We start from the raw sequence: 15,412 nt of genomic DNA, 5'->3' as shown, positions 1-15,412 counted from the left end.
TGGCCCAGTAGACCGCAATGAGTGCCTCCACCCCGGACGCCGTGGTCCGTCTCCCGAGGACCTTCTGGCGGTTTCCTCCCTGCGAGAAGCCAAGTTACAGGAAAGCAGGCAGAGGGCCTTCTCAGTGGTGGCGCCCGCCCTGTGGAACGCCCTCCCACCAGATGTCAAAGAGATAAACAACTACCAGACTTTTAGAAGACATCTGAAAGCAGCTCTGTTTAGGGAAGCTTTTGATATTTGATGAATTATTGTATTTTAATCGGTTGTTGGAAGCTGCCCAGAGTGGCTGGGGAAACACAGCCAGATGGGCAGAGTAGAATAAATGAATAAATAATAATTAAAGCTGTCAGTTGAAGTCTCAAAAGACTGCAAGAGGGAGGTTGCCAGAATAATCTATTACTACTACTACTACTACTACTACTACATTTATTTCCCTCCACTTCAGGTCAGCCAGCAACCTTCTTTCCAGCTCTCCCCACCCCACCCCCAGGTTTCAAACATTTTGAGAACCTTGAACGCCAAACTCAAATGTGAATTTGCCACATTTCAATGAAGAGGTGGTTTGGTGCACTGGGCAGACTCCTGTGACTGTATATTTAATATTTTTTAAATCTCCTGTTGAAAGCAGCCCAGAGTGGCTGGGGAAATTCAGCCAGATGGGCGGGGTAGAAATAAATTATTATTATTACTATTATTATTATTATAATACCTGATGCGGTCTCTATCGGTTTGGTCAGGGAATTCACGGGACTTTCTTCTTCAAAAGCCAGCCTGGGACTCGCAGGTACAACAGTGGCATCTTTCGAGCTCTGGGTGGCTTTATCTGCAGCCATGGTTGTCTTGCGATGGACACCGAGTTCAATGATTTCTTCAAAATTCCACGTCGTAGATTTCCCATTCAGGTTAGATAGAAATCCAGTTGAGCGATCCTCTTCATTAACGCACGAGATTTCAGAGTTCTCAACAACCGTTTCCTTTGCTGGAGGACTGGGAAGAGAGCAGGGTGGATAAAAATCAATGATTTTAAAAATAAAAAATAAAAATGGATTTTTAAAATAAGATGCTTTTGGAGGGAAAATCTTTCTAAAGATTTTTTTATTTCAGTTTTATGACAGTCCAAAGGCTACTCATCTGGAAAGAAGGATTTGTTTTAAGTTTTTCATGTGTGCTAAAACTCAGTCTTTAAAAAAACAATGTTTAACCATATCAGTTAACAAACAGGGATACATACGCTATCATGTTATTGTTTTAGGGAAATAAATTGTTAAATTGTGATGAAGGAAATGATTGTTTGTCTCCTTCTAATCAAGTACAGCAGAAAAGTTGACCAAATAGAAACAGTTCACTTATGAAACTTCACCATCATTTCATCATTATCTTTCAATGTATTTCTTAGAGTAGAACCAAATCAGTCATGTTTGATAGAACTGTCAAAACCGCTCTGAAAATTTATTCTTCCAAAAATGAAACCTTCCTCTGGTTGTCCAGATTAAGAGGATGCCAGCAAGGTTGAACCTTTCTGTAAAAAAGGGGATATTTTATTGATTGATTGATTGATTGGTTGGTTGGTTGTGTGATTGTGGAAATGGATAAAAGCCCCCCATCCAAACAATGACTATCATCAGTGCAGGTCAGAAAATAAAAAAATAATTTCTATTTTTATCATCTACAATATCTTATTTCTTTAATGGTACAGCACATTGATGATTGCTTTCGTTTTATGTCTTGATGGTCTCGTTAGAGTGTAAAATTCATGTTAAATTGCTGCTTTTAAAAGTCTGGAACACATTAATCCCTTTTGCATGATATTCTATGGGAAATAAGTGCCTTGGTTTTGGAATGCTTTGGCTTTGGAACGGATTTCTGGAACGGGTTAAGTTTGAGAACCATGGTACCTGTTTTACAGAAAGGGTCAGCCTCACTGGCATCCTCAGTTTTGGAATGCTTTGGTTTTGGAGCGGACTTCTGGAACAGATTAAGTTTGGGAACCAAGGGACCACTGTACGGGGCTGTTTGGGGGAGGGGCAGGGGTGGGCAACACCTGCACCAAGCTTACCTGGCTTCTTTCACCTGAGTCAAATACATTGAATTCCCACCACCATCGTCGTTCCTCCGGTCAACCTCCTCCTCCTCATCCCCATTTACAAAGACACTGCCCAGTTCCATTTTTGATCCGTCTTCCGACGCGGCCAAATTGCACACAGCCTCTGGACCGTCTTTGAGGGAGGAGTCATATTTTGCCTTTTCTGAAACAACAACAACAAAAATAAATATTATTATTAATACCCCGCCCATCTGGCGGGGTTTCCCCAGCCACTCTGGGCAGCTTCCAGCAAAAGATTAGAAATACATTAAAACATCAGTCATTCAAAACCTCCCTAAAGAGGGCTGCCTTCAGATGTCTTACGTCAGATAGTTGCTTATCTCTTTGACAGTATATAACAGTAGAAACTACTCTGGAAATTTATCATTCCAAAAAGGAAACCTTCTTCTGGTTTTCAATATGAAGAGGAAGCCAGCAAGGCCAAACCTTTCTGTAAAAAAGGGTTTTATCATTCCAAAAAGGAAACCTCCCTCTGCTTCTCAAGATTAAGAGGATGCCAGCAGGGTTGAACCTTTCTGTAAAAAAATTTGATTTAAACCAAGTCTTCCTGAGTAGGGATTTAAAACTGGATTTAAATCGATTTAATTTAAATCAAATCCACCCGGCAAGGAAGACAAACAGTCGCAGGGCTGCCCCTTACCAGGCTGATCTTGCTTTTCGAGGCCCAGCTCATCGTCTTCTTCGACACCTTCATCCTCCTCATTGGACCTGTCGTCGTTCTGTGTTAGAGGAAGCAGAAAGAGTCAGTTGCAAGATGAGCTGCTGGTTATAAGATGGCCCTGTGCCCAGCTGGCATCTGAAGGACATTACAAGCCATAGGAAACCTTCCTCTGGTTGTCAATATTGAAAGGATGCCTGCAAAGTCAAACCTTTCTGTAAAATAAAGGATTTAAATCAAGTCTGATTGAGGCCATATAGCACTGGTCCTGAAAGACCTACATTGGCTCCCAGGACGTTTCCGGGCACAATTCAAAGTGTCAGTGCTGACCTTGAAAGCCCTAAACAGCCTCGGTCCAGTAGACACCAAGGTCCCTCTCCCGAGGACCTTCTGGCGATTCCCTCCCTGTGAGAAGCCAAGTTACAGGAAAGCAGGCAGAGGGCCTTCTCAGTGGTGGCGCCTGCCCTGTGGAATGCCCTCCCGTCAGATGTCAAGGAAATAAACAACTATTGGACTTTTAGAAGACATCTGAAGGCAGCCCTGTTTAGGGAAGTTTTGAATGACGGATGTTTTAATGTATTTCTAATCTTTTACTAGAAGCCGCCCAGAGTGGCTGGGGAAACCGAGCCAGATGGGCAGGGTACAAATAATAAATTGTTGTTGTTACTGGAAGCTGCTTAGAGTGTCTGGTGAAAATCAGCAAGATGGGCAGGGTAGAAATAAATATGATGATGATGATGATGAAAGCTGTCAGTTGTAGTCTCAAAAGACTGCAAGAGGGAGGTTACCAAATACGTTTCCCTAATATGCAATCATTTTCATTCATTGCTCAGGCAATCCGTATTTGCCTCTAGGAAGAGTATTCTGCCTTAAAAGCTGCCAACGAAAGAAGATTGGCAGATGAAATTATTGGACTATGCCTAATTGGCCAAACTGACGGGGAAAATCCAGAACCAGTAGGATCGGACTTTTCTGAAAGGCGGGGACAAATATATGTTATATCTGAAAGACAATTGTAAAAAACGTACATCGCTAGTAGGGTCGCAGGAAGTTTTGTCCTGTTAAAATTACTGCTCATTACTTATCTTCATTATTTTAGTTTATATATAATACGACAATTTAATAGTAATAAGAAAGGTAAAGGGACCCCTGACCGTTAAGTCCAGTTGCGGACGACTCTGGGGTTGCAGCGCTCATCTCACCTTGCTGGCCAAGGGAGCCAGCGTTTGTCCGCAGACAGTTTTTCCAGGTTATGTGGCCAGCATGACTAAGCTGCTTCTGGTGAACCCAGAGCAGCTAATGGAAACGGCGTTTACCTTCCTGCCGGAGCGGGACCTATTTATCTCCTTGCACTCTGACGTGCTTTTGACATCTGGAGTGGTGGAATTTGCCTATGCCTGCAATACAAGGCAAGTATTTGTCCAAAAACGGAGCCAAATGGAGCCAAATGTTTCATTTCTTTTTGCATACTGTGATGTTATGTATGAAAATATGTGTAAAAACCAGTAAAAATTCTAATGAAATGAAATGAAAGCTGCCACAGCACATCAGCATCAGATCAGCTGTGGGAGCTCAGAGAAAACCACAATTTTTAAGACAGGCGCCAACAACGTTCCCCTTGAACACTAGCAACAGAAATCAGAGGTAACCAGAGGTCTTAGCCAACGTTGGAAGACATTTACCTTGGCGTCGTTCTGCTCTGCCTTCCGGGTCCTCCTCATTATTTCTTCTATTCTCTGTCAAAGAACAGTCACACCACTTAGAGAACGCCAAGACTCAGTTAATAGTAGTAGTAGTAGTAGTAGTAGTAGTAATAATAATAATAATAATAATAATAATAATAATAATAATAATAATAATATTTTGACCCTGCCCATCTGGCCCTTTCCTTTCCCTGCTTGGAGACCCTTGAATGCCAGCAGGGAGTAATGGTTAGACTTTGACTGCAGTGGTGGTCAAACTTGGCCCTCCAGCTGTCTGGGGACTACAACTCCCATCATCCCTAGCTAACAGGAGCAGTGGTCAGGGATAGTAGGCATTGTAGTCCCAAAACAGCTAGAGGGCCACGTTTGGCCACCATTAGGTTAGAGAGAGACCTGGCTCAAAATCCTCTCTTAGCTATAAAAGACACATTGGTGCATCATGGGCCTGTCGTGGTATCTCCCTCCTAAAATTCCTCAGAGAGGTTCAAAGAAATAAATGGGGCTGGGGAGGAAGCCAAGCATACTTTGTTGAGTTCCATTGTAAAAGCAGCCCAGGGCTGATTTTGGGGACTACAACTCCCACCATCCCTGACCGTTGGTCCTGTTAGCAAGGGATGATGGGAGTTGTAGTCCCAAAAAAGCTGGAGGGGGTCAAGTCGGGCCACCACTGCATGAGACAATTAAATGAAAGGGACCCCAAAAGCCAAATATCACTGTTAGGCCGTAGAGTAGGCAAACTAAGGCCCTGGGGCCAGCTCCGGCCCCATCGCCTACTCAATCTGGCCTGCGGACGGTCCGAGAATCAGCGTGTTTTGACACAAGTAGAATGTGTCCTTTTATTTAAAATGCATCTCAGGGTTATTTGTGGGGCATAGGATTTCGTTCTTTTTTTTCTTTCCAAAATCTAGTCCGGCCCCCCACAAGGTCCGAGGGACAGTGGACTGGCCCCCTGCTCAAAACGTTTGCTGACCCCTGCTATAGAGCATGCACAATGCCAGCGTACAAGGGAAGTCCCGGCCTTCGACTTGGTCTGCGTCCTCCCAAGGTCTTATCCAGCTGCTTTTTCATGAAGCATTATATGTCTCTTTTGGAGGATATGGCAGGGATGTCCAACTCCCAAGAGGCTGCGATCCATTCACAGTGTAAAAAATCGGGCAGTGGTCTACCTGTTGTTGTTGGACAGATCAAAGTTGTGGAGCTTTTTCTGGGAAACCAAAGTGGTTCGGCTTTTTTTTTAGGGGCAAATGAATGAATGAAACTGAATATATGAATGAATGGAACTGAATGAGCACTGTGATATACACAGAACATAGTAAAAAGTCGATTATATAAAACACAGTTAAGGGTCCTGAATCCCCAGTCAAATAGTGGACCTTAATCTGATGGTCAACTTTTTGGCTAGGAGTCAAAAGTTGCAGAACTTTTTTTGGAAAGGTAAAGTTTCTGAGCTTTTTCTAAGGAAGCAAATGAATGAATGGAACTGAAGATATGAATGAATGAAATGAACACAGTTGAGGGTTCATGAATCTGCAGTCAAATAGTGGACCTTAATCTGATGGTCAACTTTTTGGCTAGAAAACAAAAGTTGCTGAGGTGTTTTTTGGAAAGGCAAAGTTGCTCAGCTTTTCTTAGGAAGCTAGAGTGGTTGAGCTTTCTTTAGGAAACAGTAGAAACAGTAGTCGTTGAGCTATTTCATTCTTCTTTTTTTTACTTTTTCTTTTTTGAGGAGGTGGGAGGAGATCCCTGAGAGACTAGATATTGACCAGGAACACCCCACGATCTACCAGTAGGTTGTGATCTACATGTTGGACATGCCTGGTATATGCACACTGCAATGCTCTTTTATTGCAATGGCTGACGGAAATAAATTCATTCATTGTTTTGAAACAGAGGACTGAGAGCGGAAAAGGCAGGCGTCTCACCTTTTTCCTCTCCAGCCGCTCTTGCTTGTTCCGCTGCACAATCTGCTCCCGTTCCTGACGCTGCTTCTCAGCTTCCCCCAGAGCTTTTGCCTCGGCCTCTTCGCGCTAAAATTGGAGGGAAGAGGAATCACCGCCGGAAAACCCTTTCGTTCCCAAAACCCCACCCGAATGGAAACCGGGAACAGCTCTCCAAACTGCAAGGCGTCCAGCGTGTGCAAGAGATTCCGTCAATGGAGTCTCCGGAAAATCTGATATGTCGCTCAGGAAGACAGGTGAACTAATGCCAGTGTACTGCAAGAAGCAAAGATTGCCAGTGTCGAAGCCATGATCCTTCAACGTCAACTTCATTGGACCGGTCATGTTGTGTATCGCCTTACACTGGAAAGTGTAATGCTGGTGGTCCACAAAAGAGGTTGAAAGATCTCAAGGCAAATTTTTAAAATGTAGTATAAACACCAACAACTGGGAAACACTGGCCTGCGAGAGCTCCAGTTGGAGAACAGCCTTGACCAAAAGCGTCCTGGGCTTTGAAGACACTCAAACTTGGGACGCGAGGGAGAAACGGGCGAGGAAGAAGGAACCTTCACCAGGATCAACTCCCGCCCAGAAACCCCACTGTGGAAGGACGTGTGGATCCGGAATTGGCCTCCACCCTCACTTACGGGCTCACTGTTAAAATCCGTGTTGATGGAAGACAATCTGACCCGGCTACGAGGGATTGCAAAAGAAAAGGACAATAGGAATAATAATGGCAAGGGAGGGGGGGGACTGTGGCCCTTCCGTAGTTGCTAAAATGCCAACTTGCCATTCCCAGCCAAGGGCCACGCCGTCTGGGGCTGAAGGGAGCTGGAGCCCTACAAAATCTGGAGTGCCGCCACAGGCACCCCATAACTGCTATTAAGCAGCTAAGAGCCGGGGGGGGGGGGGAGGCTAATCTTTTTGGGGCTGAGGCTCAGCCAGATGGGCAGGGTAGAAACAGTAAATTAATTATCATCATCATCATCATCATCATTACCGTATTTTTCGCCCCATAAGACGCACCGGCCCATAAGACGCACCTAGTTTTTTTTTGGGGGGAAATAAATGAAAAAAAAATTATTTCCCCCCCAGGTGCGCTGCGCTACACCAGGAGCTTGGGGCATGCGGAGCTCAGCGCGCCCTAAGCTTCTAGGTGCGCGCAAGCAGTCCGCTGCCGCCCCAAGCTTCGCGCACCCGGTGGGACCTCCTGCCGGGTGCGCGAGTCTTGCAGACACTCGCCCGAAGCAGGGGGAGCCCTCCCGAGGGCTCCCCGTGCTTCGGGCGACAGGCTGCCGCCCCAAGCCTCACGCACCCGGTGGGACCGCCTGCCGGGCGCGCGAGGCTTGCAGGCATTCGCCCTATAAGACGCACCCCGATTTCCCCTTCATTTTTGGAGGGGGAAAAGTGCGTCTTATGGGGTGAAAAATACGGTATTGATCCTGCATCATGTAGCAGATGTGGCTTTCTCCACCCACACCCCATGACAGATATTGTAGGTCTTGGCAAGCAGATATCCCATGGGCTGCAGGGGTTCAACCCCCCCCCACCACTATTAGAGAAGGCATAGGCAAACTCAGCCCTCCAGCTGTTTTGGGACTACAATTCCCATCATCCCTGACCACTGGTCCTGTTAGCTAGGGATGGTGGGAGCTGTAGTCTCAAAACATCTGGAGGGCCAAGTTTGGCGATGCCTGGCCTATTCATTCACCAGGTTACGTTGAGAATCAACTGGAAAAGTCCTCTGGGCTCTTTAGTGGGGCTTTGGGGCATTCTTTATTATCATTTATTGAATTTATATACTGCCCTATAACTGGAGGTCTCAGGGTGGTTTGCAGAACAAAATCAAAATATAAAACATATTATAAAAGGTAAAGGGGCCCCTGACCATTAGGTCCAGTCGTGGCCAACTCTGGGGTTGCGGCGCTCATCTCGCTTTACTGGCTGAGGGAGCCGGCGTACAGGTCTTGTGGCCAGCATGACTAAGCCGCTTCTGGCGAACCAGAGCAGCGCACGGAAACGCCGTTTACCTTCCCGCCGGAGCGGTACCTATTTATCTACTTGCACTTTGACGTGCTTTCAAACTGCTAGGTTGGCAGGAGCAGGACTAAGCAACGGGAGCTCACCCCATCGTGGGGATTCGAACTGCCGACCTTCTGATCGGCAAGTCCTAGGCTCTGTGGTTTAACCCACAGCGCCACCTGCGTCCCAAAATATATTATACTGTTTGGTATAATTTGTGTGCGTGTTTACCTCTGCAAACTCTGGGGTTCCCCTGTACAACTGTTATTATTCCCACCTTGGTCTTCAAACGCCTTGGGATTCAAACAACTCAGAACCCAAACACTGAAAACCCGGAAGGAAGTTTTCTGGTTGGGGATTGTTTTTTTGGAAGCCAAAAGTGTTCCATTTTGAGTGCAATCTTTCTGATTTGAGTGTTTTGCTGAGGTCTGTCTGTTTTTGTGATTTATTTTGCGTTTTTGCGGCTCTCTTTTTTGTGTGATTGTGCGGAACCCAGTTTAGTTACTGATGGATAGATTGTGTGATTGTAGTACATTGTTGATTGCTTTCGTTTCACAGATCCATGGTCTTGTCAGAGAGAAAATTCAAGTTTGATGGCTGTTTTAGGGGTTGTTTTTAAAAGTCTGGAACGGATTCATCCCTTTTACCTTACTTCAGGCTTCCGCAACCTCGGCCCTCCAGATGTTTTTGACCGACAACTCCCATGATCCCTAGCTAGCACGACCAATGGTCAGGGATGGTGGGAGTTGTAGTCTTAAAACATCTGGAGGGCAGAGGTTGAGGAAGCCTGGTACCACCACAAGCCCACCACCAAGACCGCTCCAGTGATATCAGGATAGTATACGTGGATTAGGGTTATTCCCACTTCCCCAAGGAAAAAGATTAGGCTGATAAATAGATTGGGTCAAGACCATGCTATTATTATTATTATTATTATTATTATTATTATTATTATTATTATTACATAAAGTTGGGTCAAACCCAGCCAGAATCCCAATACAGGGCCATAAGGAATTAGCCAGTCGCACCTCAAAGGAAGTGTACTCCCCACCTTTGAAGGCGACCCGGAAACTCCCAACTAATCCAGATTGCAGCAGCCAGACTGTGGACTGGGAGTGGCCGCCAAGACCACATAACACCGGTCCTGAGAGACCTGCATTGGCTCCCAGGACGTTTCCGGGCTAGAGCGAGTATGGCAGGGTGCCCGTGATGGAGCCTCAAGAACATCTTATAGGGTTTTTATGAAAACCTACGAGATGGCAGTGAAGGCCGCTAAGAAGTCTTACTTCTCGGCCTCCATTGCATCCGCTAGCTCTCGCCTGGTGCAATTATTTAGTATAATTAGGTCTTTAAAGTCCCTAGAGGGACAGCCAAATTTAAATAACAATTTGACACACAGCTGCGAGGCATTTGCGAGCTTTTTTTGCGGAGAAGGTCCTGTTGCTCCGCCATGACCTCCCTGCCAATTTGGATACAATAAAGTAACTGGAGGCCCCTCGACTGTCCTTGGGTCCAGTATAGGACCACTTTGACCGGATATCCCCAGCTAATGTGGACAGACTCCTCTGAGCTGGAAAGCCCACCACCTGTCCTCTTGACCTGTGCCCGTCTTGGCTGATTAGAGCGTGTCTAGACGAGGTGCGGGCCCCCCCAGGGGATATCATCAATTTGTCCCTTGGCACAGGGACATTCCCAGGGGAACTGAAGGAGGCAGTGGTGCGCCCGCTCTTAAAGAAAACATCATTAGATCCCTTAAAGGTAAAGGTACCCCTGCCCGTACGGGCCAGTCTTGCCAGACTCTAGGGTTGTGCGCCCATCTCACTCAAGAGGCCGGGGGCCAGCGCTGTCCGAAGACACTTCCGGGTCACGTGGCCAGCGTGACATCGCTGCTCTGGCGAACCAGAGCTGCACACGGAAACGCCGTTTACCTTCCCGCTTGTAAGCGGTCCCTATTTATCTACTTGCACCCGGGGGTGCTTTCGAACTGCTAGGTTGGCAGGCGCTGGGACCGAACGACGGGAGCGCACCCCGCCGCAGGGATTCGAACCGCCAACCTTTCGATCGGCAAGCCCTAGGCGCTGAGGCTTTTACCCACAGTGCCACCTGCGTCCCTGAAGATCCCTTAGATCTATGCAATTACTGCCCAGTTTCGAATTCCTGGGTAAGGTGATTGAGAGAGCGGTTGCTGAACAGCTTGGTGGGTTTCTGGATGAAACATCTTTATGCGCCCCCTTGCCCAGATTGTCCGGAGTTTTGGAGTGAGTTGTCATCAATATGCTGATGACACCCAACTCTATCTGTTGATGGATGGCCATCCTGACTCGGCCCCAGACACACTGACCAAATGTTTGGAAGCTGTGGCTGGATGGTTACGTGGGAGCCGGTTGAAGTTAAATCCTTCAAAGACAGAGGTCCTCTGGCTGGGACGGGACGATATGGAATTGAGGGGGCAACTCCCATCTCTTGCGGGGCTGCAACTAGTGCCAGCACCGTCTGTTAAGAGTTTGGATGTAATCTTCGATAGCTCCCTCTCCAGGAGGCGCAGATTACAGCTATAACAAAGGCGGCATTTTTTCATCTCCGCCAAGCTAAGCAGTTGGCTCCTTACCTCTCTCGCCCTGACCTAGCCACTGTGATCCACGCGACGGTCACCTCCAGACTTGATTATTGTAACTCGCTCTACGTGGGGCTGCCCTTGAGACTGACCCAGAAACTCCAGCGGGTGCAGAATGCCGCAGCGAGACTCCTTACGGGGTCTTCGCTGCGGGATCACATTCATCCGGTGCTATACCAGCTGCACTGGCTCCCGGTGGAGTACAGGATCAGGTTTAAGGTGATGGTTTTAACCTTCAAAGCCCTACACGGCCTAGGACCCTCATACCTACGGGACCGCCTCTCCTGGTATGTCCCACAGAGGAACTTACGGTCTTCAAATAAAAACATCCTGAAGGTCCCAGGCCACAGAGAGGTTAGGCTGGCCTCAACCACAGCCAGGGCTTTTTTGGCTGCGGCTCCAATCTGGTGAAATGCTCTGTCACAAGAGACTAGGGCCCTGTGGGATTTGACATCTTTCCGCAGGGCCTGCAGACAGAGCTGTTCCACCAGGCCTTTGGTCAGGGCGTAGCCTGACTCCCTCCTTTGGCAATCTTTACAGAACTTAAGCCTATGGTTGCCATCAATTTGATTTTAATTAATTTTTATAATGAAATGTTTTTAGAATATTGCACTATTTTATTGTTGTTAGCCGCCCTGAGCCCGGCTTTGGCTGGGGAGGGCGGGATATAAATAATTTTTATTATTATTATTATTAATTCAAAGGGTTGGTGCAGACTTTGAAAGCTCTAAACAGCCCAGTAGAGGAAACTTTCCTCTGGTTGTCAATATTAAGAGGAAGCCAGCAAAGCTGAACCTTTCTGTAAAATAAAGGATTTAAATCAAGTCTGACTGAGACCACACAACACCGGTCCTGAAAGACCTGCGTTGGCTCCCAGGACATTTCCGGGCACAATTCAAAGTCTCAGTGCTTACCTTGAAAGCTCTCAACGGCCTTGCCCCAGTAGACCTGATGCAGCATCTCCACCCCGGACGCCAGGATCCCTCTCCCGAGGGCCTTCTGGCAGTCCCCGTCCCCCCTGCGAGAAGCCAAGTGACAGAGAACCAGACAGAGGGCCTTCTTGGTGGTGACACCCGCCCTGTGGAACGCCCTCCCGTCAGATGTAAATGAAATAAAAAACCACCTGACTTTTAGAAGACATCTGAAGGCAGCCCTGCTTAGGGAAGTTTTTAACGACTGATGTTTTAATGTATTTTTAATCTCCTGTCGGAGGCCACCCAAAGTAGCTCGAGAAACACAGCTAGATGGGCGGGGTAGACATAAAATAATAATAATAATAATAATTATTATTATTATTATTATTATTATTATTAAAGCTGACAGCTGAAGTCTCAAAAGACTGCAAGAGGGAGGTGGCCAGAATACTGTATTTTTCCATATACAAGACTATATCTTTACCCAGTTTTTAAAAATTTAATATATTGCTTATACTTTACCTGTTAAACATTTTCTGAAATTGAAACTCTAATGTCAAAAGAAGACTCAGCACAACTAGATTAAGCAGTTTATGGAATCATTGAGTAGTAGAGAGAAGCTACTGGGTGACCAAGAGATGGTGGAACCACTCAACACTTACTTTGCAGCCCTGTTTAGGGAAGTTTTTTTATGACTGATGTATTAACCTGAGGATTGCCATTTCTTTAGTTTAATTTTAATTTATTTGAATTTTAATCCATTGATTGCTTGTTTTTATGTATATTGTGTTATTAATATGATGTTAGCCACTCTAAGCCCAACTCTGGCAGGGGAGGGAGGGATACAAATAAAATAATAATAATAATAATAATAATAATAATAATAATCCTAAATCTCCTGTCAGAAGCTGCACAGAGTGGCTGGGGAAACCCAGCCAGATGGGTGGGGTAGAAATAAATCATCATCATCATCAAGTAGGGGCAGGAATCACCAAAACAACAAAAGACATGGAAGTTTTCGCCCACCAATGGGGATTATTGTAGTAAGAGGTCCCAACACACTTGACTGGTGTAGATTTAAAAATGGAGCTTGGCATGCACTTAAGAAACCTGAAAGGAAAATTAAGATCCATTGGATCCCGGGACTGCTGCCCTCAATCCCCCAAAGGGTGCTTTTTGCAGACTGCTGAGCATCCCAGAACATAAAATATTTTCTAGTATCTAGCGTCTTTCCACTCTGCCTCGAGTCCAAACCTGAAGCTGGAGCTCGGCCATCTTCTCCTGCTCCTCCTGCCTTTGAGGCTCCTCTTCCCCTGCCCTCCTCTCGTCTTCCAGTTCCTGGAGGGCCTTTTCCAGCTGGGCCTGCTTCTCAAGGGCTCGGTTGGCAACTTCTTCCTTTCTGATCCTGTTCCAAATAAATCGACAACAGGTCAGATCCTTGCTTTTGCACAATAAAAATAAATGCTTTTTAAAAAAAAGAATACTAAAAAAATCAGATTTTTAAATTTTAAATCAGACTTTTAAAAATTTGAATCAATTTTTTTTAAAATGTAAATCGGATTTTTAAAATACAATGCTTTTGGAAGAAAAAAATCTTTCCAAAGATTTTCCCTTTAAGTTACATTCTAGACAACAACCAATAGTCGCTGCTTTTGTGTTGAATATATGCTATATAGCATGGGTAGGCAAACTAAGGCCTGGGGACTGGATCTGGCCCAATCGCCTTCTAAATCTGGCCCATGGACAGTCTGGGAATCAGCATGTTTTTACATGAGTAGAATGTGTGCTTTTATTTAAAATGCATCTCTGGGTTATTTGTGGGGCATAGGATTTTTTTTTCCTTTCCGCCAAAATATAGTCTGCCCCCCCCCCAAGGTCTGAGGGACAGTGGACCGCCCCCCTGCTGAAAAAGTTTGCTGACCCCTGCTATATGGTAATTTAGAGACCTAATAGATCTCTAAAGCCATTTGCACATCACGAATAGGAGCCGACACAACACAAAATAAACATAGTAGCTGTATGTTGGTTTTATTTGTTTTTTATCTTATATTTTGCAAAGGTACATCCAGGTTTTTCCCCTTTAATTTTTTTTGGGGGGCCCCAAGAGAGGGGGGCCCTAAGCTGGAGCTTGCTGAGCTTATACGTAAATCCGGCCCTGGGTGTCATTCTGACTTACCACGGCATCTCACCTAAGTCACCTAAAGCACAGGTGACCAGAGGCATTGACATTTTCAGACACGCCATTCACAACTTAACAGCAACGGAATGGCAATATGAAAGCAGAATCATTAATATGAAGGAGGGTGTGAATGGCTGCCCCTTATTGATTTACCGCATTTTTCCATGTGTATAAGACTTGGGGCTCTTTTTGGAGCTCAAAATGAAGAAAGAAAGAAAGAAAGAAAGAAAGAAGAAAGAAAGAAAGAAAGAAAGGTAGGAAACATTCTGTGTATAAGACGACCCCCCATTTTAAACTTGGGGGGAAATATAGTCTTATACACGGAAAAATACAGTACCTTTCATACCCAGACAAGATAAAACATTGTTTTTAGATGCTACAACCGTAGCGAGAATATTACTAGCCCAATGATGGAAGCAAGAAGAGATCCCAACGAAGAAGAGTGGCAAATGAAAGAAAGAAGAAAGAAAGAAAGAAGGAGAAAGAAGAGTGGCAAATGAAAGTAATGGATTATGCCAAATTGGCGAAACTGGGAAAATTCGGAACCAGCAGGACCAGAATTTCTTGAAACACTGGAATAAATCTAAGTTGTATTTAAAAGACCATTTTAAACAACTGACATCGCTAGTAGGGTTACAAGAAGCTTTGTAGGTTAGATTATCATTTATTACTTAATGCAATTCACAAACTGTTTTTTAAGATTATGATTTAATAGTAATATTAATAAGAACAAAATGCATACCAGAGATTGAGTTGGAAAACCATTAGTTGAGGAGGTGGGAAATTCCAGGATTATCAGCCAAATGTTTCTATATGTAATTTATAGGAAAGCTGTTATGATGGAAAAAATTGAAATACCAATAAAAATTACTATTATAAAAAAATATAAATTAGAGATTAATTTGGAAAACCATTAGTTGAGGAGGAGGGAAGTCCTAGGCTGAAACAGCCAAATGGCTTTATATTTTGTATACAAGACTGATGTTTGGATGGAAAATATTTGGAAAAACCAATAAAAAATATTTTTATATATACAGTACCTTTCTTCCTCTTCTCTTTGAGCTCTCTCCTGGTCTTTGCGCTCCCTCTGCTCCCTTGCAAGACGGCGCTTCTCGGCCAAGATCCTCGCCGCCTCTTCGGCCGTTGTGGTTGCCAGAGTGGTTTTGCTACTTGCATCTGGAAAAAGAAGGGGTCCGAATGAATGGAAACAGTTGTCGGCGAAACCGCCTTATCCGCTGAAAAGCGTGCCCTGTATTAAGTCCTGCTTCCTGTCTAGGCTGT

The 15,412-nt window shown here is 45.2% G+C and overlaps 1 protein-coding gene across 6 annotated transcripts in view; it reads right to left on the bottom strand.

Annotated features, from left to right (window-relative positions):
• LOC309523544 (ensconsin-like) overlaps positions 1-15,412 on the bottom strand; it is a 90,138-nt gene that overhangs the window by 5,083 nt on the left and 69,643 nt on the right. For all 6 annotated transcript variants that reach the window (XM_082207408.1, XM_082207409.1, XM_082207406.1 and 3 more), the window contains 7 exons: positions 15,172-15,307; positions 13,207-13,357; positions 6,388-6,492; positions 4,445-4,498; positions 2,745-2,823; positions 2,057-2,246; positions 710-987 (listed from right to left, as the gene is read on the bottom strand). In XM_082207408.1, coding sequence (XP_082063534.1) covers positions 710-987; positions 2,057-2,246; positions 2,745-2,823; positions 4,445-4,498; positions 6,388-6,492; positions 13,207-13,357; positions 15,172-15,307 — 993 coding nt within the window. The remainder of the gene's footprint in view (positions 1-709; positions 988-2,056; positions 2,247-2,744; positions 2,824-4,444; positions 4,499-6,387; positions 6,493-13,206; positions 13,358-15,171; positions 15,308-15,412) is intronic.

The sequence above is a fragment of the Podarcis vaucheri genome, assembly GCF_965113315.1.
Source record: "Podarcis vaucheri genome assembly, chromosome: Z".
NCBI classification, from domain to species: Eukaryota; Metazoa; Chordata; class Lepidosauria; order Squamata; family Lacertidae; genus Podarcis; species Podarcis vaucheri.
The sequence above is the reverse complement of the archived record's forward strand: the minus strand, read 5'-3'. Positions and strand labels throughout refer to the sequence as shown.